At 38.6% G+C, this 25,093-nt stretch overlaps 1 protein-coding gene across 1 annotated transcript in view; it reads right to left on the bottom strand.

Moving 5' to 3' along the window:
- The window catches only part of AKAP9 (A-kinase anchoring protein 9), a 124,149-nt gene extending 102,250 nt beyond the window's left edge, over positions 1–21,899 (bottom strand). Inside the window, exon 1 of the mRNA XM_075492797.1 lies at positions 21,767–21,899. Within this exon, the coding sequence (XP_075348912.1) occupies positions 21,767–21,814 (48 nt within the window). The 5' untranslated portion in view covers positions 21,815–21,899. The remainder of the gene's footprint in view (positions 1–21,766) is intronic.
- Positions 21,900–25,093: the final 3,194 nt, after the last annotated feature.

Raw genomic sequence — 25,093 nt, 5'->3', positions numbered from 1 at the left:
TTAGTCTCCTCTTAAGCATTTAAAAAATATATAAAATATCTGGACAAAAGCCACAACATTTAATCACTGCCCATAGATCAGCACAAGAAAATACTGAAAAAAATCCATGAAAATTAAAAAAGTTACATTTATAAAGCATTAATAGCTACATTTTTATTTCACATGCATTAAAGACTTTTTAAAACAGAAACACATTAAGTTCCACTTAAAACTGGATGCTGCCTTATGATTGCTTATTATTCCTTAACATTCTCAGACAATGTATTATATCTGGATAGTCCCATTTTCAGAGGTACTACAGTTAACAGGAATTGAAATTGCTCAGTGCCTCTGAAGAAGGTTGTTATGAAATAAGATAAACAATATTTGCTGTACTCATTGTTTAAAAAACAACTTCTAATTGCTAAGACAAGAAGTTTATATGTAGCACATCCTCTACAAGTATAGTTGTACAGTTATACTTTATGTATGTGTACACAAACATTATTAGCTTCAAATCTGAACTTACTAACACCAAATGCTTACATCTCAAATTCAGTGCTGCATTGGCACCTCTTAGAGAAACAGCAGGGTCTGTTCATCTCTCACAGTTCCTTTTAAGTACAAAATCTCTATTTCTTTTTTTAACTCACATTGAAAGAAGCATAGAAGGATGAGTTGTGAACTTACAGACTGACAACAAAAAGGAACCTCAGAGAAGCTGCTACAGGCAAGTAGTTATTGGTTTTCATTTCTACACTGTACAGTAAAAGCATGAATGGAGATCTACATCATGGTCTTGCATTTATCAACTACTGTCATTTCAAAAGATGTTCCAGATACTGCTTAAACTTCAGCTGAATTTGTCCTACTCAAAGAAGGGGACTTGCTCTTTGTCAGAAGTTCTCAAACAGTCTGGTATTCAGTGAGAAATGTTCTGTGTTGGACCACGTCATCCTTAGATCACTCAATGTAAGAAGACAAGGACTTCTGAATCTTCTTGTCTATAGCTCAGAGCGGTGGCTAATGGCTCAAAGTCAAACTGGCAGTCCTATAATATTCAGTATCTTTATAGATAATCTGGATGATGAAATTGAATGCACCTTAATGAAGTTCATGGATGACATCAAACTGGAGGAAAGGCAGATACACCGGAAGGAAGAACCACCATACAGAGAGACCTCAACATGCTGGAACACTAAGCCAACAAGAACTGCATGAGATTTAACAAAGAGAAACACCAAGTCCTTCACCTGGGATGGAATTATCCCACATAGCAGTAACAGACTGTCTTGGTGTGTAGCTCTGCTGAAGAGGACCTGAGAGTCCTGGTGGACAGCAAGCTAACCATGAGCGAGCAGCATGCCCTGGCAGCAATGAAGAGAAACCATGAGAAACCTCTTTGAAATGCCTCTCAATGCCTACCATAGTAAATGACTAAGATACGAATGCAACTGTCTGTACACAAAATTTGCCATTAATTACTTCACTGCACGACTGAAAAGACCCTAAACAATCCTGTGTTTTATAGCAATATACCATTTGATAGCAATACTAACATTTATTATTTGAGAATCTGGTCTCACAATATGGAGGAAAAAGGCCCAGTGAGCCTAACAAACAGCTCCTAGCTTCATTGCTTCGATGTAAATGTTGCACTTAACAGCAGAAAGCATAGCTTAAACTTTCAGTCTAGCAGACCGAAATTCTCCACAGGAGCCGTATCTGTAACTAAGCATGTGGAGGGTAGGCAAAAGTGAAATAGTATTCTTTGTCAGGTGTTGCTTGGGACTTGGCATGAACACAAGAGCCTCAAATTTGTCTGAGAAAGGGGTATTTATTCTGCGATTAGAGTGGATGCTAAAGAGTCTGCTCTAAGCTGCATCTGAGTGTGTAACATGCATTGCGGCAAACTGTATTGTACAAGTGCTAACTACGATATGTCCCAGAATCAGACAGACTCTGCCTGCAAGTGCAAGATGACACTCAGGTGCATCATGAGACTCACGGAAGATCATAAACAGTCCTGTGATAGAAAGGCTTAGGCCTTTCCAATAATAATGCTCTGAATTCTCATCACCAAACGATAATAAGGTATAATTTCTGAATGATAACTGAGAGTAAAAGCAAAACCAAAATATTTAGAATAAGACTGACTGATATCTTGTCTTAAAAGGTGAAGGATTAATTTAAGATTCACCTGCCCTAGTAATGATAGGTCACTACTCCCCTTGACCACAGGTAAGCAATTACTGCTACAAAGCCTTTCAGTGAGACAGAAAGGACAAAATGCAAGGCCCTGGGGTGGGATTAGTTTTGATCGCCTATAAAGCACAGATATGTCCCATTTAGTCTTGAATTAGGTGTCTTGCAAGCCAATAAGGGCAAACCAAAAAGGCCAATCTGAATTTGAATTTTGGACATCATTCAGAAGCTGGAGATCTGCTCTGGTTTAAGTCTCAGGTTATCTATTCCATCTTCCCCTGGACAACTGAAAAAAAAAAAAACCCTACTGTAATCTCTCTCTCACCTGTGAACTGATTTTATTATTCCAATATACAGTAACATTTTTATGTTCCATGGCAGCAGATAAGAGGCCCTCAAAAGGGATAAGGAAGAGAGTCTGGAAGACAGCAACACTGAGATTTAGGCCTTAGAGCCTCACCTAGGCTGTTAAAAACTCATTTGTTGTTAGGCCACCAAGCTTTGTAAAAGCTTGACAGTTTGCCCCCTAAAGAGGTGTTGAACAGGCTAACTGGTAATTGTATTAGAGAAGAAAGTGGCACTTTGTCCCTTTTTGTCATATTCTCAAAAGGTCTAAGCACTAACTCCTGAAGGGTAGGCAAATTTACAGTGCCGCCTGCATCTTCTACTTTCCTGATGCCTACACTAAGAAAAGGATAACTGAGAGCGAGATGAATGGAAAATCATCAAATACAGAGGATAGACTTCTTTCTAGTGAAGTCTATTGATTCTATTCTATTATTCTATTCTGCTAATCAATGGATAGGAGAGTATCATAACTCTTTCCAAATCCTGAGATAAAAACCTACAGAAAGAAGGTAACTGAGCAGGCAAACTGCAAATACGTTCAACATATTGTGTCACATAGCTGAAAATCCGAACTCTCAGTAAAGAATTAACATTCTTTGCCAGTTTCAATCTGCTTATCTGTTGAGGCAAATGGAGCTTTAGTTTATTTGTTCCATTCAACAGATGCTGAATTTACTAAATGGGATACGTTAGGTGAAGGAACAAGAAAATAATCACCCAGGAACAAGGTATTTCCAATCTACTCATTTGTATGTTGCACTTGTAGTCCGATTTTCCCAAATAACATGAGCATGACCTTAGAATGTCTCCTCTTATGGAGACTTAAGTGGTTTGTGAGTATTAGAGAATGCCAATAAGGCTACAAAAATTTCCAAAGAAGAAATGCTATATTCTCTACCTACATACAAACTTCAGAGTCTTTCAGCTTCAGAAACAGCCATTCCTCTGCAGTATTCTGAAGAAAACCAATGGGATCACCACAATTTACATTTATAGCTGAAGCACCATGAAGGACAACACAGGATAGTGAGAGGAACAGCACATGGGGCAATTCTTTTTAGCAGTCTGTATCAAGTTAGAGTACTGTTGTCAGTGCTAATAACCAAGGGCACTGAACTTGAATGAACCCCTCCAGATGGCACTGTGAGCTGGAAAGCCTCAGAATTAGTGTGGTTCTGATCTGGTCTGCTCTTCCATGTCCCAAGAATTTAAATAGGAACAGACCTAGGAACAGCTAAGTTCATTACAGCTGGGTTATTTTCTGGACAAGGAATGGAAGTTAAGTGTATGAAAATACTCTCATGTCAGGTTACAATGACAGACACAAATGCACCAAGCGCGTTTCAATGCTGGACTGCTTCAGGAAAAGCAATGCCTCGAACTAACTACGAAAAAAATTGCTCGACTGGTCTCTTAACTAACCTGCTTCTACATATGTGATTTATATATTGCTCCTGTCTACTTTTTAACTTTATCCTTCTCATACTGAATGCTGTATAACTGCCTCTGCTGATATAGAGGGTGAAAAAAGCATCTGACCTGCATTGGTACCGTATTTCCCCAAAGTGAAGAGGAAGTAAGCGGACTGGCCAAGCTGTCGGTGACAAAAATGAGAGGGCAACAGAAAGCTCGTTTCGTGCTGCTCTGTAAAAAAGCACAGATCATCCATCCATGCTTGAAGCCTGAAACATTAGGAAGTCTTTTTCACATCAAGGCCAAGGGAGCTGACATAAAACAGAGCCTTTTACTCTGCGTTAAGTGAGGGAGATAACCAGTCTGGTGCTGTCTCAAAAGGCACGGTCTCTCCTTTGCTTTTGCCTTGAGTTTCAAAGGCTTGGTAATAATGGGAAGGCAAAAGAGTTACTCACGGACAGAAAGGCACTCCAGTTCCACTCGGTTTATGTGTAACACCAACTTTAATTAAAAACTGGACCCTGAAGCTTTTTTCAGCTAGGCTGGAAAAAACCCAATGGCACAGAGAGAAAGTCAGTCTTCAATGTCCTACAACCCTTTGAAACAATTTTTGGAGGGGAGGTGGAAAAGGAGGAGGAATTATCACAATGTTAATGAATGGATTAATGAATGTGTTTAAGAAAATCTTTCAGCCCCCAGCAAGGAAAAAATATTTCCCCGCCTCCTCCTTTAGTTTTTCTAAAACCACCCAGCTTGCCAAAGCCAGGAAATTCCAGGCCAGAGCTAAAATTTGGTCAAATAAATTTTAACAAAGGACACACAAATGTTTTGGTTACATTTTATCCTTATAAAAGAATGAGGGGGAAAAAAAGTTTTACCACTTACTTTGCTAACCTGCTAGTTTTTAAGGAGTCATATTTTCTTCACCAACTTTTTGAACTAGAAAACTTCACTGCTTTTCCACACCGTTCCTCACATCTCATGAAAGTGTTTTGAAAATCTGCACCCAGCAGATGGGTTTGTATATTAATTCATTCTTGAATATGAATCCCAATATGAAGATTGAGATACTCTGAAAGCATTAGTTGCTTTCCATACAGTTACAGTACTGTTCATTGGACTGTATGAACTTGTTCTCTCACAGCCCTTTAGAAACAAAAATATCAGTATTTATCCTCAGGCACTGACCAACCCTCAGTGTTGTCATAATCTTCAAGAGAGTCATAAAATTCAGCCACTAGGCTATAACATTGCAAAGACTTTCTACATGCCACCATGTTTATGTCTACATGCAAATGTACTAGACTTCAGCAATTTGATAGTACATACTAACTGCTAGTGAGCTACTCTACAACTGGACCCAGTTCTCTGGGGTGTTTTGGTATCCACATAAGGCAATGGGTAACTTCAGCTCTGATATCCATGTAAGGACAGTAAGCTCACTAAAGCGCAGGACCCTAAACAAGATGTAAATATAGATGAGGTTCTATTAACTAAAATAGTTGCTGTTTTAAAAGTGTACATGAGAGCCTACAATATGATTTTAGTATCACTTTCCTACCAACTGAAAACACAGGATGTGCTATGGTTTGCTGACACAACCAAAAGACACTTTAGGAAGTGAACAAATAATTTGGTCTTCGGTGATTTAAATCAAGATATAAAATGATTATATCTTAGTAACACCTAGCAGCTGAAGAGTAAGTGGTGGAGGCTATGAGAGACAAAAGAATAAATAAAATTTTTCAGCTCCAAAAGGTGACACAACCTTTCCTATCATGGTCTTAGATGTATAACAAGACAATACATCTCATCTTGTTGAAAAGTTGTCAAGATTCTAAGTTGTCAGATATTGTGTTAGAACTTAAGAGTAACTAATGAAACTAAGCCACTGGTGGCATGTGGTAGACTAAATTAGGTAGGCTACACACAACACGAACTGAATGGAAACTAGATTGCTGTGTATCCCCTACTGGTCTAGGGGATACATAGCAATCAAGACAAAGCTTGTGTTCAATAAATTCAATCACATGAAGATAAAGGTAAAACAAACAAACAAACAAACAAAGGCCTGGGACTTGCAAAAGGTATCACACCTTAAAGCCACTGGGACAGATTAAAGTAATGCCTACAAAATACACTTGGCAGAAAAATCATTAGACTGAAAGCCATAATTAGTACAATATTTCATAAAGATTAACTCTTCAGCAAGCTTCAGCATTGACATTTTTGGTAAGGTTGTACAATTACAAATTTGGTTAAGATTTTAAGTATTTTTTCCCACTCAGGTCAATGAAATCAGCCTTGTGAAACAAGTTATCTTCTGGAAGTAAAAGGCAGATACAGCCCTCTTGACCAGAAGGCAAAAAAGAGGTAGTCCCCATGCTACTTAAGCATTAAAATTATGTACTAGCTTCCAATTTTATATCCGCTTTTTCTTTCAATATTGTGTTTGATTCAACAAAATTATAACATTAGGCTTTACATTTACTGCAGTTGATTTCTATAAACCCAGTGCAGTCAAGTGAATTGCAATAAGGATCAATTTTACTCATTCTTACCTACAGAACTATAGTTCATGAACTATTCACAATGAATTATTTAAACAAAGCATACAGGTGAATACCATACACCACAAGAAAGAGAAATAAAGAAAGAAGTAATGGACATTCACAGATAACAAACTTCAGCTGGGCTTCAAAAGAAAACTTGTTTTACGGCATAGTAGCAACTTAGTGGTCAAATATAGGCATTAAGTCATTAATCTATTCAGAGCTTGAAGTTTTTGAAAGCAGCAGAGTCATCAGACACGTGTCAGTAAGTACGTTGTCTTCTGTATCACTAAAAAAAATTTACTAACAATCTGAGCATTGCTTAGGTAGTTACTTCACTTTGTTTCTTAAAGCAACTGGTTTAGCACCTGTTCTTTAACAAGCATATAGTTATATCAGCTATTTAACTATATATAGTTAAATCAACAGCTGGAGACTCATTTAATTAATCCCTTGGAGTTCTTTTGGGATAACAATTTATTTTCAGAAAACTGCAACACAGTAACAGGGTTAAGCATTAAGCACGTTTATTCCACTATATTTAGGTCTTAAAAAAAAATTCAAGTCAAAAGGAATGTCTTCCAGAATAGGAATAGTCTAAAAAGCAATGAAACCATGTCATTAAATACTACATGCACCCAAAAAGTTAATAAATCTCTGTCTTGTTCAGCAATTTTCTTCACATGCTGCCCTTCTTCCCCAAAAAATAACCTTAGGGAAACATTCCTAAGACCACAAGGCAGTCAAAAAGTAAGTCTGTCTGTTCTCTGAGCCCAAAGTAAGGCTAAACTCCAATCTAAATTTCTGTAATAATAGATTGAAAGAGCAAGGTTTCCTTGTGATAAAAGAAAAATTTATGTTCATATCTAGTATTTAGTAATTTTTCTCCTCAACTACCACTCAATTACCATTTTTCTCCTTATTAACCATACATAATTGCAATTTATCCATGAGAGAGCTAGTTTAACTTAACAAAGCAGGAACTATGCTTTTATTTTACAGGACCCCTAAAGTCACAATATGTTGTATAGTTAACTTCAGAGAGAAACAGTACACTGACTTTACATAAACTAGCTAAATACACTACTACAAAAAAGGTCCTGTAAAGTATCTTCAGATTCTTACTGCCATTCAATTCTCCTAGCCCCTCCATAAGCTTCTAGCAGACTACCAAGAATAGATAGCAATAAAAGCTACAAATTCACATCCTAGAAAACCGAGTTTAGTCCTCATTTTTGCTAGGATTCTAAGAAAAAACCAAAATTTTATATAGTACACTGAACTTCCTGGAATGGGCAGAACAAGCCTGATCCTTCAAACAGCAGTTCACAGAGTTTCTCTAAAATCCTTTTAAACTCTGGGTTAGAGCAGTCCCAAATACTTTATGAAGTACCACTGAAACAACCAATTCTGACTTTGTGGTAGAACATTATTCATTATCAGCAAGAGAAAGGCCTGATAGTGTCAAATCTGATTAATTTTTTCAGGAAAAACTTTTAAAAGTTGTTACTACCACAAAATAACATTGATTACTTAATGAGAACTTACCGGAGAACAAATCTTCCAATTATTCAAAAGCTCAGCACAGAAACCTTTCATATTATTAACAAAACATCAAAATAGGTGGTTCTAAAAATCCCATACCGTAACTTAGCAATTAGAATCAAAACCCATACAGAGTAGTTAACACATGATATTTAGGCAATGCAATTTAAAATACCATATAAATGTTTTCTCTAATTCAGAAACATACAAAAACCATAATCTAGGGCCATCTGTGCTTGCCAGTTAGAAGCCAACTATAAAAATACAGAAGTATGCAAAAGCAACAGTTGCCAGTATCTCCACACAGTGCTTGTCGATCAAATTACTGGCAACCTGCAAGTTTGTATTTGTAACACAGAGACTTTCTTCCGCTTATTAATTGTCTTACGTGTTTAAAAGTTAAGGTTGACATTTTACATTTTTATAAAGATTGATCTTTTAATATTAACATTAAACTATAAAAACAGAAAATATAAAGCTTCCAGAAGGAAAGTAGATGAAGACAATACCCAAAAATACAGCCTTATTTTGGAGAGCATGGCAAGAGCGAAGCACTATCAGAAATTACCTTAATCGCTTGTCATCTTACTGCATTACATAAAAAAAAAAATAATGCAGTTTTTATATAATCTTTTTGTTGCATAGACCAGACCAGCTCCTTAGGATGTAGTACAGTACTGAATTACTGAATATATGCTTACGTATTTGTATTTTCTTAAATTAGTTTTATGTTGTGTCTAATCCAGCACTGTGAAATCAAGTCTTTGAATATTATTCTCCCAAAGAAAAGAAGTATCTTATTTCACTTGCTTGGAAAGAACAAATTAGTATCTAACTATTTTTGCAGAGTTAAAATAGAATTTATATGAAATGTTAAAATCTGAACATTCTTTGGAATAAATAAAGACTAAACCAGAGTTTTTGCTAAATACGAGTAAGTGAATCTAAAAGCTGGTTCACAACATCAGCAAACAAATACAGAGGAACACCCCCACGCACACACAATATATGCTGCAATGAAAAAATTGCATGGGGAGGAGCAGGAGAGAGGCAAAAGATAGCTGTGTTGGCTTCCAGCTCCCCTTAATTTCTCAACAATCAGTATTTGACCACATCAGCCCATTATCACCTGGCATAACAGCTATCATGCTACCAGATAATATAATTCTGTACCTCAAGTTATTCCTATCTTGCTTCAAGTAAAACCCAAGAATATTACCTACCCAAGCTGACTACATTAGAAAAGCACAGTCTGGCTTAATTTAAAGAACTCATAAAAAACAAAAATATTTCAAAATTTGGATTGCAGGTGGAAATCAATTTTGCCCTGATGTAGAGTCCACATGCATTATGGCAGTCTTTATATTTTTTCCCATAGGATTTGCCTTAATCAGCACCCAGACTGTACTGAGATAGTGTCATTTGTAGAATTACCTTCTCATTCAGTGTAAATTGGAAGGTGTGTAGAAAACAAGACAGGGTGCTGCAGGAATATAAATGATGACCTTATGTTGAAGAAAGGAGAACACTGCATACAAAAACTCTGTGCTTTTGCTATCCCTATCAGTCTCCCTGCCAGTCATCAAAGACATCATCTGAACCAAAATTTTTATGAAGTTCCTCAGCTGTGTGTTCTTCAGTTTACAGTTGTATGTCCTGGAAGAGGAGAAGGACCCCCTTCTCCTCAAATGACAATGCTGACCACTACTGTGAAATGCAGGATCCCTTCCTGGCTTCAAGTTAGATCACACAACATCACCTTTTTTTTTAAATCACTGGAGGATCCTGTAGACTACTGTTACAGTAGCGACAGTAGTACCGTACACTAATGAAATGGAAACTTGAAATTCCTCCTTCCTGCCATTGGGAAAGCATGTGAACTTTCCTCTACCATCTTCTTTCATGCTGCTATGGTTTCATGAGTTTTCTGTCAGCCCATTTCTCCAGACTGTCAAGGTCTCTCTAAAAAGAAGCCCTATGCTTCAATTCATTAACCGCTCTCTCTAACTTGGTATCATCCATGAACTTGCTGAAGGCACACTCCCTCCTATTCTCCAGGTTATTAATAAAAACATCAAACGGTACCAGCCACAGTCGCAGCATCTGAGGAACACTGCTTGTCACCAGCTGGACTTTGTATCAGCATGCTGAGCATAGCAGTCCAGGTAATTTTCTACCCACCTTGCAGTCCACCTATCCAAACCACCTATCTCCAGCTTGGTTACAAATTGCCCCTAACAAATCACATCAAATGCCTTTCTAAAGTCAAGGTAAGCAACGTCTACCATTCTCTCCTCATCTACTGAGCCACTCAGCTCATCATAGAGGACAATTAATTTGCCCTTGATAAATTCCGGTCATATTCTTGCCCTTCATGTGCCTGAACATAGCTTCCAGGAGGATCTGCTTCGTAATCTTCCCAGAGACCACAGCCAGGCTGACCTTCCTATAGATCCCGGATCCTCCTTCTCGCCCTTCTTGAAGATGGGTCTGATGTTTGCTTTTTCTCCCCTGCTCATTTGGAATCTCCTAATCACAATGATCTTTCAAAGATGAGCAAGGGAATAGCCTTGTAATGACAGCAGTCATCTCCTGCAGCATGCTTGGATACATCACACTCAGTCCCATAAAGTTGTGTACATCAAATTTGCTTAAGTGGTCCCCAGGTTGACCATCTGTACTGTGGATCATGCTTCACTCCCTCCAATTCTGCCATTAGACTCAGGGACCTGGGAAACCTAAGGACAGTCCTCATCATCAAAGAGGCAAAGAAAGCCTTGAGTATTGCTTCCACGTCCTTTTGTACCAGATCATTTGTCAACATCATTTTGAATTCTAAGCCTCTTCACCATGTTTGCCACTCACTTCAGTTTAGTACTGTTTACATATAACCATGCATTCTTTCCACTGCTAATAATGAAGATACTGAGTGACACCAGCCTCTGAAAGATTGAAAGACCACCTACTTTGAGAGTAAGCCATTAAAACAAAATCATGCTAAGAACCATTCTTTATTCAGTTGTAACCACCAAATGATGATTGTACCTAGACCAAGTCTTTAGTTTGCTTATAAGACCACGTCAAACAGTGTCAAAAAACTTAACACTACCCTGACTTTCAGCAAGAAGTTCTGTCTGAATCATCCCTAGTTACCTAAAGACGCTCTCATATTAACAGTTGTGCAGATCCCCAAGGACCTTAATGTTGACAGTTCATTTAGACAAGTCTGTTTCCTTCAAAGAGCAATCTTTGCCAGTCTTTTGAGATTCCCTAATGAGTATAAGCAGAGTCTTACTGATGACTGCAGCCTTGGTTATGGTGTATTATCAAGCATCACTGTAGCTTCCAGGGGGCTAGGGCTGGGGGTAATCAGCTGTTTCTCAAAAATTGTGAATACTGATTAGAATCCTACAAGAAAAATCCTGATATGTCTAAAGAAAACTGTAGTGAGGCAATTGCTGTTTCCTGTGGGATCCTAATCAATACTCCATTCCAGCTCACATAGTTCTTTCTTCCACAACACACTGCAAATAGTCAACTGCAAATTCTAACTAATTAACTTAAAAGACTACCATTTCTAGAGTATAGGGCTTTAAAGATGCAGTGATATTGAGACACCTAATGAAGAGAATGGAGAGAATCTGTATCTGAAGAGGTGTTGTTCAGACTTCTCTATGTAGCTAATGCAAGAAAACCTACATCACAGAAGCATTTGCCATTTCTGGTTTGTGTCGACGCTGCAAGAAAGGGGCTGCAGCCCACTGTATGTTTTTCCTGATCAGCAGGACTCCTACACTTCACAACAATGCATATTTTTCTTTCTTCCTGTACTGTAACATTTAGTCTATATACTAAATAAGGAAGAAGAGTGTATTAGAAGTTAGCTGAAAAGGGCTGAAGACAGTATTTTTTGGATGTTAGAAAAAGCATAAACTATTGATTTACTTTGAGTCTCTATGTACCCTGATTCATATAAATTTAATTTTTTCCTCCTAAGAGAAAAAAGAAATAATTTATAATAGCAAAAACTTTACTCCGCTGTAAACCATTTTGGTTGTATTTATGTAGAAAATATCCAGTTTTTTTTCCCTCCACTTCACATTGTGTCCTCTTTAATAAAAATATATCTATGTCAGAGATATTTAAAGATCAAAAATTGAGGAAAAAACTTTAAAAGGTAGAGAGAATATATAAAGGAATGGAAAAAAGCCCAATGCTATCTGAACAGTTTTGCTCATACTTAATTTCTCATTAACTAGAAAGTCTGAAAGAAAAAGGCACCTTTAGAATGAACAGACTATGTCTAAATAAGACTTTATTAATAACCAACAAAAGATTATAATTTTTTTCAAGTTGGTGAGTGCCACGGAATTGATACAGAATTTGAGAGTTTAAATCTTTGGCAACAAGACAATCAGCTTTTCAGATACAGATCAACAGTTTAAATTCTGTTCAAGCTAAGCAGGGACTAATAGCCACTCCCTGTTAATAAATACAAGTGATGTGATGACTTCCACCTAGTTGTCAAAGGTAATCTTTTCACAAGCATTAGTGTAGAGATTTTCAAAGTAGTCTGGAGAATTTATATACATTTTTAGGAGATTATTTGTAGGCATTCTGGCCACCTTTTTGTAGAAACTGAACAAAACTTCAAATTTTTATTTTAAAAAAGTTTGGATTTTTTAAAAAATAAATTGTAAAATACTTTAAAACAAGTCAAACTCAGTTGTGCTTCATCATTTTCCCACCTTTTTAATATTGTTTTTACATGAATTCATACCATGTAGCATGTCTGGCAGTGAACGGACAGAGTGAGAATAAAGCCCCCAAACTCAGTAGGTTTGTGAGAGACAGCTCTGTGAGGAGCAGAGCAGACGTAAGGAAAGAACCAACTGCATGAATTTCATGCTCAGTGCGCAAGACTTGACAGGCTTCTATTATTTTGACAGGCTTCTATTATTTTTTACATGCTGCTGAATCATGAGAGAAAAGCGAGCTCACAAAGACACTGATAATGCTCACAAAATTCCAGACTTGTCTGTGGACTTTGCCTTTCCCCCCCCTCAAAAAAAAAAAAGCAAAATCAAATTCCTGGAATATATTCCCAATAACAAAGAAAATCTAGGAAACACATCCCCCTTTGAGGAGTCTTATATCAGGATTTCCATTATCTCTTTAAACACAGCAAGCTATGCTAGCTAGCACAACATGCTACTGAACATACCAAGACCAGGTTTTCTTATCATTGTTATGGAGCATTACCTGTAACAGCAAGATATTTCTCCTACATACCTTTTAATTGAAAATATATATTCTTAATGTATGGTACTAATGTTAAATCAGCTACCTCACTTAGACAACATAAATGGATTTAGGAACATTTAAATATTTTCCCTTGTTTTGTGGTTGGGCACAGGAGGTTTCTTCATAGAGAAGTAAGAGTTTAAGAACAAGTAAAAACTTCAGAAAACAAAACCAGGATTAAGAGATAACCACTTCTGTTAAATCACAGCCTACCAGTGAAGTTAGATTTGAGTAGACTCTGCTTATTCTCTGTGACACCTATTTTATCAATATTTGCACAGAATCATACTCAGTTCCAGAATGCCATCTACACCAATCTTCTTGGCTCTTCAGCTCAGGATCACAGTTTTAGAGATATACTGCAATTTTGCCATGGCAGTGCAGTTTTCATCAAATCTATGCTTTCCCCTGGAAATATCACCAAAAAGGTATACATTCTCTTTAAAATTATCATCTCCAATTGTGGAGAGTCTTAAAATTTCTTCATGTTTTGAGATTTAGAAGCATGGTCCAAGAGATTACCTCTTCTTTGTTTTGTGATGGTGCTACCACTTAGGGTTGTTACAACTGTGATTTGATCACTCCCTCACTTTCCTAAGCTTAGTGTTTGGTTTCCAGAGTCTCACATTCTTTTGCCCAGCTGACAACTATTGAATTTGTTCTATCTGGAAGCTTGTTGGGGTTCCTTTTCAAAAGAGGGGAGAAAGCAGGAAGACTGACTCCACACTTCCAAGAAACTAAGAATTCTAAGAAATCTTCACATTTTTATTCATTCTTCTGTCTTTTCTCCATTGGTTGTAGGAAAGATAGTTTATAAAATAAAATGTTAGCTTCTCAAGAAATCATGTGAAAATGCAGATTAAGGTTTCTTTCAAGAAACAGGAACACCAGTACCATCAACACAATTTGGCATGCCAGCATTTTGCAGTCAACATACAGGTGTCTCATCATCATAAATTTCAACATCTATTTACTTTATATTTCAGCATAGAAGTCAAAAGACTGCAATCATCAGATGCGTTTCATTGAACTGTGATACATTTATCACCACGTCTTTGCAAATTCAAAATGTCACATTAGCTGGTAGCAGTAACTAAATGATTTTGAAACAAATACATAGCAATACATTGAAACCTCTAGCTATGGGGCAGATATTTAAGACAGAGCTTTCAGCCCCTAAATTAGGATTCCCAACAATTGTGTTATTAGTATATAATCTTATATTGCAATATAAGATAGGACAATAAAGTTGGATCTACTTCAGCAGCCTTTTTCCTTTTGTCCTCATTTTCATCAGATTTTTCACTATTCCAACCACTAAGATGCTACAGTAACCATATATTATTCTGCAGTTAGTATCTCTGTAGACCAGTATTTAAAAGCACCTATGTGTTTGGTTACTTCCTGTGGGAAAAAAATACAGGGTTTTCTGGTAACACCTACAAATGTCAAAAGGTTCAATTTACTTCCCTTGGAGTATCAGATACACTTCACTGAAAGTACTTTAGAAAGAATTTGTGGTGGTGATCATGCTTATTTCCAAATCGGTATAAACAACAAACTTGTCTAGATACTGTTATAATATAACTGAGGGAAACAAATGTTGCAGTCCCCTCTGTTTTGCTATTGCAACACCCATACTAAGAAAATAAGTAGTTGGAAAACAGACCACAGAAATGAGGGACAGACTAGTGCTAAAAAGAAGGTCTCGAATGTAAGCAAAAGGCAACTTTGTGCTTTCTTTTCTGTAATTCCTTCTCTTTACAGATGGAGCAGCAAGAAAACATTTTAAGTTGCATTTTTACAATGCAATTTCTTGCTTTCATAGTGCTACTAACAATACTGTGTTAACTTATTTCTCTATTTTCATGAAATTCACTGGGCATCTTGGAAAGACCAATTTTCTCTAAACTAGCTACAGAACAAAGGTTACTTTGAAGTGCTATTTATCTGCATTCTCAGAAGAAAGCAGGTATTAGTTTAAGCTCATTCTACCTTGCACCACTATTGTAAGGTAGACAGCTACTTTTAGAGCTTTGAATAAAATGGTATATTGAAAATAACATTTAAAACAAATAATCAAGCCCTGTATTGAAAGCAAGAATCGATCTCTGGAATGAGAGAAAAGGAGATCAAAACCAGGAAACAGAAGAAAAATGGAGAACACACTTAGAAATAGGAAGAATTCTACCAGTGCCAATTGAAAAAGAGAGTTGAAATCCCAGATTTCAATTCAAGTACTGTTTTTTTTACAGGGACCCAATAAAGTCCAGAAGACACAATGGGAAAAAATTGAACTTTCTTTTTCTTTTTTTTAAAGGAAAAAAGAACATTGAGAAAACCATAAAAAGCGGGTAGTTCTATTATCCTCAAGAGAACAACTAAGTTCTGTTAAAAACCTGAACATTTAAGCTAGTCATCCCAATTTTTCTGCTATTTTCTGCTATAGAATGTGTCTTGAAAACGGTTTCACAGATCACCTTTCCATTCAATCTCTCATCTGAGCTTATGTATTACCCCAGTAGCAACCAATTATTTAGATAAAATATATTTACATCTCAAATGTATATTACCTTTTTTCTATGATAAAATGCAGATATCCGCTGTTTTGAACAAAAATAAAAGCATGCACAGTGAGGTGAACACCTCACTTTTTGTTTCTCTCTCACCTCTACTCAATTTCTGCCCTATCTGCTTTTACTCAGAGTTTTAAAACCGCATGTTTTCTCTCCAGGGTAATGTTCAGTCCTTGTATCTGTGTTTTTCTCTGCAAGACAAAAATCAGCTCTTAAGCTTACTCATGTTCATAATCAAAATACACAGAGGCAATTCCACGTACCTCCTATTATTTGCATTTAGAATTAACAGAGATGCAAAGGAGTGAGAGTAGATTGAAGCCTGTAAAAGACGAAGAGGAGCCAAAAAACACAAGTTCAGAAGGACCTGGGAGAAGAAATAGCTTAGCAATACAAAAGAGGAATGCCTAAGAATTAGGTACAGGTTTGTGAGGATTTTCATGGGCAAGAAAAAGGGCTCCCTCAAATAAACTGTCTTAAAGTCCAGTTCTCCATTACAGCATTTTTTCATAGTTTCACCATACTCTCCTGCTTTGTTATAATCAAAGAGATTAGGCAGTTTCCATTCACATCTGTTGAGCCAAAGCTCACCCACACCTTTCCAGGAGACTCTTGAGAGTTAGCCTAGAATCCCCTCCAGTTGCTTCCTCTCTTGTCCATGAATACACACACAGCATCTTCAGATATATACATAGTGCAGCATCATTCTCATTCTGTGAACTTTTAGCCCATAAAGCTGCTCTCCTCCATACTTTATGAAGAGTGACAGCAATGACTAGGGCTTTATAATGAAATTAGCACTTTGTGATATGGCCCAATACGACTTATTTTGAGAGAAAAGCAGAGTAAGAAAATGCAGACTGAAAAGGAAATTCTTGCTTCCAGGATTCTGTTTAATTATTTTTGTTCAAGTTATTTGAGGCAGAGAGAGGATATACAAAATGAACAGCCTACACCTGAAAGCAAAAGAAGATGTGTTAGTAGGCCAGCTCTTTAATGAAATGTAAGGTGTAAATGTATTTAATTTGTCTTCTGTGATGAAAAACTCTTAATAACCACTGAAATACTGCTTTTTTTCCTCTTCAGGTAAATTACAGGGAATTTAAAAGGACTGTGTTTGTAAAACACAATCTATATGTTGAATTCTTCTGGAGGTTTTAAATTAGAGCTTTAATCAATGTGGCACATAATTTTTCCATGCTTCACTTGAGTCTTTTATTTAAAAAAAACCTGATCAACAGCTTTTCTTGAGAAATCCAAAACTTCTCAGTCCAAAGAGGCCAGAGATGAGGAAGTAAAATCTTTTTATCTCCTCAAAAGAGTAAGACGTAAGAATGCGAAGAGCAAACATTCTCAGACTCTTAGACAATGCTATTTTAATAATACATATCATTTTCATTTTCAGCCACCTGAAATATTCACATGCATGACCAGAAGACAAAATACACAATTATTTCTTTTTACTATTCAGTTTGTGAAGATAACTTGTCAAATTACTTATACAACCTGTAATACTTGTCCACTGAGTGCCATTAGAGCTTCCCAAACCAACTTCACTGTTCCATCTGCTCAGCAGTTCTCTGGTATAGATCAAAAGCAGTCACACTGCTTATTCTGTGCTCAAGTGTTTAACTAAACCAGTTCCCTAATTCCTTAATGTTCTTCAACAATTACATTATTTCTTCAAACACCTCAGTAAGTATGTATTACAAAAATACATAGAACCTTTGAAAATCAGGACATTAAATTATGTATTTCTAACATTAGACCTGAAATCCTAGACCAACCTGAGAGAATTTACAAAGTAAATTACTGTCTTTCCCTCACCTACCCCTCCCACATCAAAAAAAAGCACACAGCTAGGGAGCATGCCCTTTCCTCAACACAAATTTAAACTGGAGCAATGCACATATTTAAATACTTTGCAAATAAAATTTCAGTACTGTAAAATGGACCATTCTATAAAACTTGCTATTAATAGTTTCATTTCTCTTAATTTTACCAGTTATAATAGCTGTGCGCTTCATATATGTGTGTATGTATAAATTAAATAAAAATATTTTTTCAAATTTCAAAAGCTTTACCAAAATAGTCTCAGCCATTTTCTCACAAGGGAATCTGAGTCCCCAATGTTTTTATTCTGAAGCTAGCAAACTACACTGTATAGTTTTGAAAGTTGATCAAAATAGTGCAACATCCTGATAAGAAAAGCCAGCTACTAAGCTGTTAAATAAATACATAAAATTAACATACCCAGCTACCATAAATAGTATCCATTGTAACGTTAGATGAGATTTCCAAGCAAACTGATGCACAGAGACATGCACACATAGTACGTGTGTATATAAATATCACACCAATATCTTCAATCACTATCCTCTGTAGTCTTTTCTAAGACCAGGTATATCTACACTATCTCAGGCCATCAACAATATTCCAGAATCTCTTCAGCAAGGCACATAACATACCTGATTGATTTCTAAGTTCACTGTGTTTTGGGGCACTGATCAACTTAACAACATGCATCTATATTTCTGTTATTGGCACACATCTTCTCCTTTCCACCTTCCATCACAGTCAACCTGGCTTCCCTTAACTAGCTTTTTTGACACTTTTGCTCCACCATAATCAGATCAGGATCCAAGACGAAGAAATTGCTTGTTTGGGGAGAAGGGAGTTCTATAAAGGCACAGAGAGACCATTTTAATGGGTAAGGGAGACAGACGTTTATAGAGGCTGGGTTAATATTCAGCATATTTACCTTGTGGCAAAGGAGAATGAATGACTATAGGTCTGGAAAAAGGAGCATGTAATTAATTTACTGGGTTTAACTTTGTGCCTCCCTTGCCTTTGTGGGTTTGTAACAGACAGAACAGCAACATATGGTGCAACTGCTTCATAATAAAGACTTGATGTAGTCTCCAAAAGTCAGCAGGTACACAAGAACGTTGGTGAGCTTCTATCAAGAGCTTTTTATTCCATTTTTCAAATTATGTACTGGCGAAGGCTGTGTGTTCTCACTGTGACCCATTCTGCCAGGTTTGAGTACACTTAGCACCTTTCAATCAAGGTAAGATTCACAATGCAGCTTCTCATTTCCAGTAACAATAAAGGAGGACTCAAAAGAAAATTCCGCTGCAGAAAATCCATTTGTAATACACTTCCCTGTAAAAGATCTATGTGGGGAGACAGTGTCTTAAGAAGACGTCAAGAATAAAGAAAAACAAATTTCCATTGAAGATAAATTCACACAAAACCAAACTCCACAGCTTGCCTACTTGACATTATGATCAGAAAACAACCAAATGATTGCTTTGCTGAAAGTTCATACTGCTTAAAATGCACATACGGAGATTTGGCAGTAGTTAGCTACCTACCTTTTGAGAAAAAAAACCACAACAAACCAAACAAGAATCTAAGTCCCAATTTTGAATAGTAACTCCACTGTTAGCAGTGTACCAGCCACCTCTATGGCACCTACTAGACTCTTTTACTGGCCTCCCAATTGCCAACATTCATCCTGCAGTTTATGTAACATCTTATTTATATTTAAAATTTATCATTTCGGGCAGATGCATCAAGATATCTGCAGTACAGCGATACCTGCACATTTAGCACAGTAACAACACATACTTTAATACAGTTTTTCAGCTATTTTATTTAAACAACACTCAGTGGTTAGGCTTAAAAGTTTTTTGGATGCTTGTTGCTGTGGTTTGCAGAAAATATTCATTGGAGCCAAGAAATTTTAGGAGAATTACTGATCATGCTACTGTGAATGCGTTTGTATCCTTGAAAAAGGGAAAAGCAGCTGCAGGAGCAACTCCTGCTTCCATTCTCTGCTAACACAATTTCTTCTTTTCTGCCTTTATCAGTGACACTTGTCACTGGAAGACATCATTCACATGTAACAAAAGGCGTAAACGGTACACGGAACACCGATGAAAAATCTGAAAAACTAACACTGCTTTTACAGTCCCTTCCCATGTAAAACACATACAGTTGTAAAGAGTTATAATGACTTAAACCACAAGGGATGTTTAAAAGCATAGAATATGAAAGTCTTCAGGCGAAGACTGAGAAGAACACTTACTTACAAGAAGATAATTAGGTTTTAGTCAGAAAAGACTAGAAGAAGGGTGAGAGTTATGACAGTGCTCCTAAAATGCAAAATGGTTCAGTAAAGTGTGTACACGTCTTTTCTCAAAGTAAGAAGGAAGCCATTGAATTCCTGCTAGAGTCCTGGCTTTTGTTTCACTTTTCAGTAATTATCATTAATTTTCTGTGTTAATCCCAGGCCAACATGGACAGAAAAATATAAATTCTCTTGATAAATTCTTCATTGTGGTTTAAAATACTGGCAAATTTACTTCAACCATTTTCTCTGCAAACTACTTTCTAATTTTCTGCAAAAGAATTGGCCAATCTGGGTGTGACAGAATGTACTGCCACCAGCACCTGCTATGTCCCAGTGCCTTTTAGTAGTACTGCATAACATTGTGTAAACACCGTTCTTGCTCAACGCATTTAAGAACGGGTTTTCCTATGTAAACATACAGTTCCATCTAGGAGAGTTTCCCAAGGTACATTTTGAATGCTCTTTCAAAAGAAACAGAAACACACTAAGTTACAAAGTTTTTGTCTAATACAGCAAAATACCTATTCAGTACTTCAGAGCCAAGGTCCATGGACCACATAAACAAGACAGTGATGACGTTTCGTAGTTTCATCTTTAGCTTGTCTTCTTGTTGCCACTACTATTAGCTCCTGCCAAGCTACATGCCTATCTTTAGCATGAATGAATGACTTACAAACTTCTAAACTCCTATCATTTAGCAATGACTGCTGGAAGGAACCAGACGATACCTAATGTCAAAACACTAATTTTATCTTATTTTCCTACGAATGCCATTAATTATCTTATCTCATTGACCACACCAACGCTTTCTTTGAAGTAAAAATGAGGTCCTCCTAGAGCGTGGTAACTCCTGTCTATTGCCCAGAAGGCGAAGTGCTTTGCAGCCGGTGTGTCCTGAGCCATGCTTAAAGTAAAATGATAAGCTCCCTGATTAACACTTCGATAAGCCCGCAGGGCACCGTCTGAGCCGCCTGACAGCCCATGAGGCGGTGACGGCTGAACGCGGGCGAGCGGCCACCAAGGGCTGCCAGCGGCGAGCGCACACGGCGAGGTCCTACAGGTGACTCGCGTACTACCCGGCATTTTCAAACCACTGGTAAACGCACCGCACCGCACCTCACCTCACACCACACCACACCACTGGAGGCACCTTTAATCCTCTGCCTCCTAAGGCTCTCTCACGGTATTAGTACCACATTGAGGAACAGCTGTCGGTTTTATAAACTTCCTTAAAGGTTTACAGGGAGTTTCCCAGGCTTCAGAGGCAAACGGAATTCGTGCCCCGGGTGCGAAGCGGCAGGGAGGTTAGCTCTCCTCCTCCTCGGCTCTTCCTCCACCCTGGGCCGCCAGCGGAGCGGGCCCCGCAGCGGAGGGCCGCCCGGGCTGTCACGGCCCGGCCTTGCGACGGGCACCTGTGGCGTGCACCGCGCGGGGCCCGCTGTCACCGGCCACTCGCACCCCCGCCCTGGCCGAGGAACGCCGCTCGGCGCCGCGCCGCCCCGAGGCCAGCGGGGAGAGCCCGGGGCGCGCAGGGAGGACAGCACAAAGCGCCTCCTCCGCCCGCGGCTTTGTTCGCGGCGGGGCCCCGAGCCGAGCCCCCTGCCGCAGCCGCGCTCCGCCGCCGCCCGGCCCGGCCCCGCTGACTATCCCCCCCAGCCTCACCACGCTCCCCTCAGCCTCCCCGCCACGCCGCCGCCTCCTCCTACCTTGGCTTTCCCAGCCTCCAGCTTCTTCAGCCGCTCCTCGTCCTCCATGGCGTCTGTGCAGGAGAGCAGAGCGTTACCGGCGGCGGGAGGCGGGGCCCACCCCGCCCCCTCCCCTCCGCCGGGGCGCACACGATCGCTGTCCTGTCCTGTCCCGTCCTGTCCCGTCCCGTCCCGCCTCACAGCGACGACAGCTGCCGTGGCGGGGCCACCGGCGCCGCCATCTTCATCTCCACGTAACCACGCGGCCGCGGAAAGTGACGTTGGGGCCGCCCGCTCCTCCTCCTGCCGCGAGCCCTCCTCCCCACCGAGCCCCGGCCGCTCCGAGCGCCGCCGGCCGCCAGCGCCTCCCGCCCGCCCGGCTGGCGGCGAGTCCCGCCGGAGCCGTCCCCGGGTTTGCACCCCTCGGGCCGAGCGGGGAGCACGCACCCGCGGCGGGAGCCGAGTGACAGCCAGCCGCGGGCGCGGCCGCAGCCGCCGCGGGGGGAGGACGGAGGCACCGGCAGGCACAGCCCCCCTCCACACCCCTACGCGCTCCTGCAGACAGAAAGGCGGGGGGCTCTCTTCCCACAAAAGAACTGCAGCGGAAAGACGCCTGTAATTTGCTGTTGCTTCGGTACAAAGGTGCGAACAGACAATACCTGAGTTTTGCAAGACTGCTGCCTTCTGCTGTCTCGCAAATCCAATCTCTCTGGCTACAATGCTAATTTTGACAGTTTTGATGTTCTAAGTGTTGTCTTGCTCCTACGTGCGGCTCACCAAATTGCAAGCTGCCTATAGCATGGATCTAAAGCTTGGAAATAACACGAACGAGCTTTTTGAGCGTGTGTGGCAGACTATGTAAGGATGACAACAAAGCATGTGTAGCCCCCCTGTTTAAATTACTTAATATGCATTCATCGTGCCAGAGGAGTTGAAATAGGTGTGTTAAAATCACAATGGCGAATATGGCACGTGGCAATTAAGTGCTAATACAATTTCTGTACCTCAGCATTCAGTACAAAGCCATATTCCGGGATTACTTAATATTGTCTACTAAATGTGTGCCTTGCAAGGCTAGTAGCAAATTTGTATTACATGTTCATGACATGCTTTTTCTTTCAGTTACCCCTGAAGTCGGTTCCATTTGTGGTGGTGCCATGGATGGCACAGGCTTACACATTCCTGGCAAGCCTTTTTTCATTAGTGTGTAACAGCTGCATGTGAACAAACAGATTCCTTGTTCTCCATTTGGAATCATTCTGCTTTATTAAATGCAAAATCTAAAATCTTTCTGAATTAACTTAGATCTCGGCCTTGCTGATCTGTTTAACACAATTCATTTAGTATACATTCTTTCCTTGCTTGAATTTTCCAGCAAAGACCAGATATGCCCAAAACAGAAAAAATGCCAAAAGAAAACATTATTTGCACAGTATTACTGACCAGGACCAAGAAAAAAATATTAGGACTCCTAGCAGCAGACTTCCACACCCATATTACTGCCAAAGTAAACTAAACCTACAGTCTGAAATTTTTAAGGATTTTCCACTCCTCCCAAAAGGCATTACATTTCATGGAAAAGTCTGAAATAATTTGTTGTTCAGTACACGTAATGTGCATTCCTGCATTTACAAAACAACGTCCTCAACCTTCACTCAAAAAGGAAATTAATACAATTTCTGTCAAAAGAAGAAAACACTGTCCATGGTAGGGAATGACAAATGTCTGCATTATACTTTGTTCCGTATTTGAAGTAAGCATATGTTTCAGTTAAAGTTCTCAGGCTTCGCTGTTTCACTAGAGGAAAAGCATATTATAGAGAAAAACAGCAAATGAAAATGAAATTAAGAATTAATTAAAGAGGAAATATCTTTATAGAAATACAAATTTATTTGAGTTCATTCCTTAAACATGTGTTCTCAAGTTAGTAAAAGAAAGTGATTTACAGAAAGCCTGTACAAATGGAACTTTTTCCCAGCAATTACAAAGGTCTGGAGGCCCCGAGGGAAAAATAAATCACCTTTTCTGTGCCAATGACATTTCTCTTGGCTGATGGAGGCCAATGTCACAGAACTAGCTGTTAGGTGTCAGTAAAATTTCACACATGCATGACACTATGATAGTAATTTCTTAGTCAGTAAATATCCCATTTAGAAGATAATTACAAACTTCCCAAATCCCATAATTAAATGGGTTCTTGAGTTAATGCTAAGAATTGATGGGCCTAATTTTCCTTGCACTTACAGACTTATATCCATGTAATTCTAATGGATTTTAGTTAAATACCTAATTCATGACAATGAAAGTCATGAAAATCAGACTGACAAACTATAATAGAGTACTGTAGAAATTAGTACTAGATAAAATATCCCAGGGAATATTTCCATATTCTCTCAACATCAGAAGAAGAACAGGACTTTCTCTCCTAGGGAAAAAAATTCATACAGTATGATTTCCTACTTCAGATATTTAAATTCCCATTTTATCATTTATACAGGGCAAGCTGACTGGAATTCACAACTTGGTTAGCCAATTAAACTTTCAGTTACAGAAAGGCATTAATCTTGCTTGCTTAATTCTCAGAATTGACCAATAATGTTCACTTGCCTAAGAATGTAAGATAGTGCCCAGGAGTCAGGCTAATAACTGCTTTAAAGATTGATTAAGTTTCTAACACTCACCGAATTCACAGAAGTTAAACGTGTAAACTGCTTTCAACAGTAGCATATGTGAAGTGAACCAGATTAACAAGGTAAATAATATAGATCGGTCATTCTCCAAAATAGGAATGACTGGTGTTTTGGCCCAGGCTTACTTTTATATACAAATATGTTGATTATTGGAAATGTTCATAAAAAACTGCACTGAACTAGCTTCGAATATCAGACCTAATTTTTAGTTGTGTTTGTCTGTAAACAAGGACAAAGGCCTCTTCACCTACAGCATTTTCTCTAACAATGAAACTCCACCTTCTTCCTACCCCATCTGTTTCCTTTATTCACTGTTCAGTGAAGATATGCCTGTTGACGCTCATTGTGGCGCTTTAGTGGACTGCGAAGCCAAAAGATGAAGCCTAAAGACCATGTGTGATAAAGTCACAAAGTTTTAGTTAAGAAATTCAAATTCTGTTGTAGTCCACTGAAGCCAGAATCAGAGGGCTGTCAGCTCATAACATGCTGCTGGTAAATCATGTGTGTAAATGAGATGCAAAAATTACAAAATATCACAGGCCTAAACTGATGATACAACCTCTTCCAACAACTAAGGAGCTCAGATACTGTGTGTTCTCAGGCATAATAATTATCAGCAATACCACTCTAATTTATTTCCTTCAACAAAAAATACATA

The sequence above is a fragment of the Mycteria americana genome, chromosome 2 (genome assembly GCF_035582795.1).
Source record: "Mycteria americana isolate JAX WOST 10 ecotype Jacksonville Zoo and Gardens chromosome 2, USCA_MyAme_1.0, whole genome shotgun sequence".
NCBI lineage: Eukaryota > Metazoa > Chordata > Aves > Ciconiiformes > Ciconiidae > Mycteria > Mycteria americana.
This window is presented reverse-complemented; position numbering and strand designations above follow the sequence as displayed.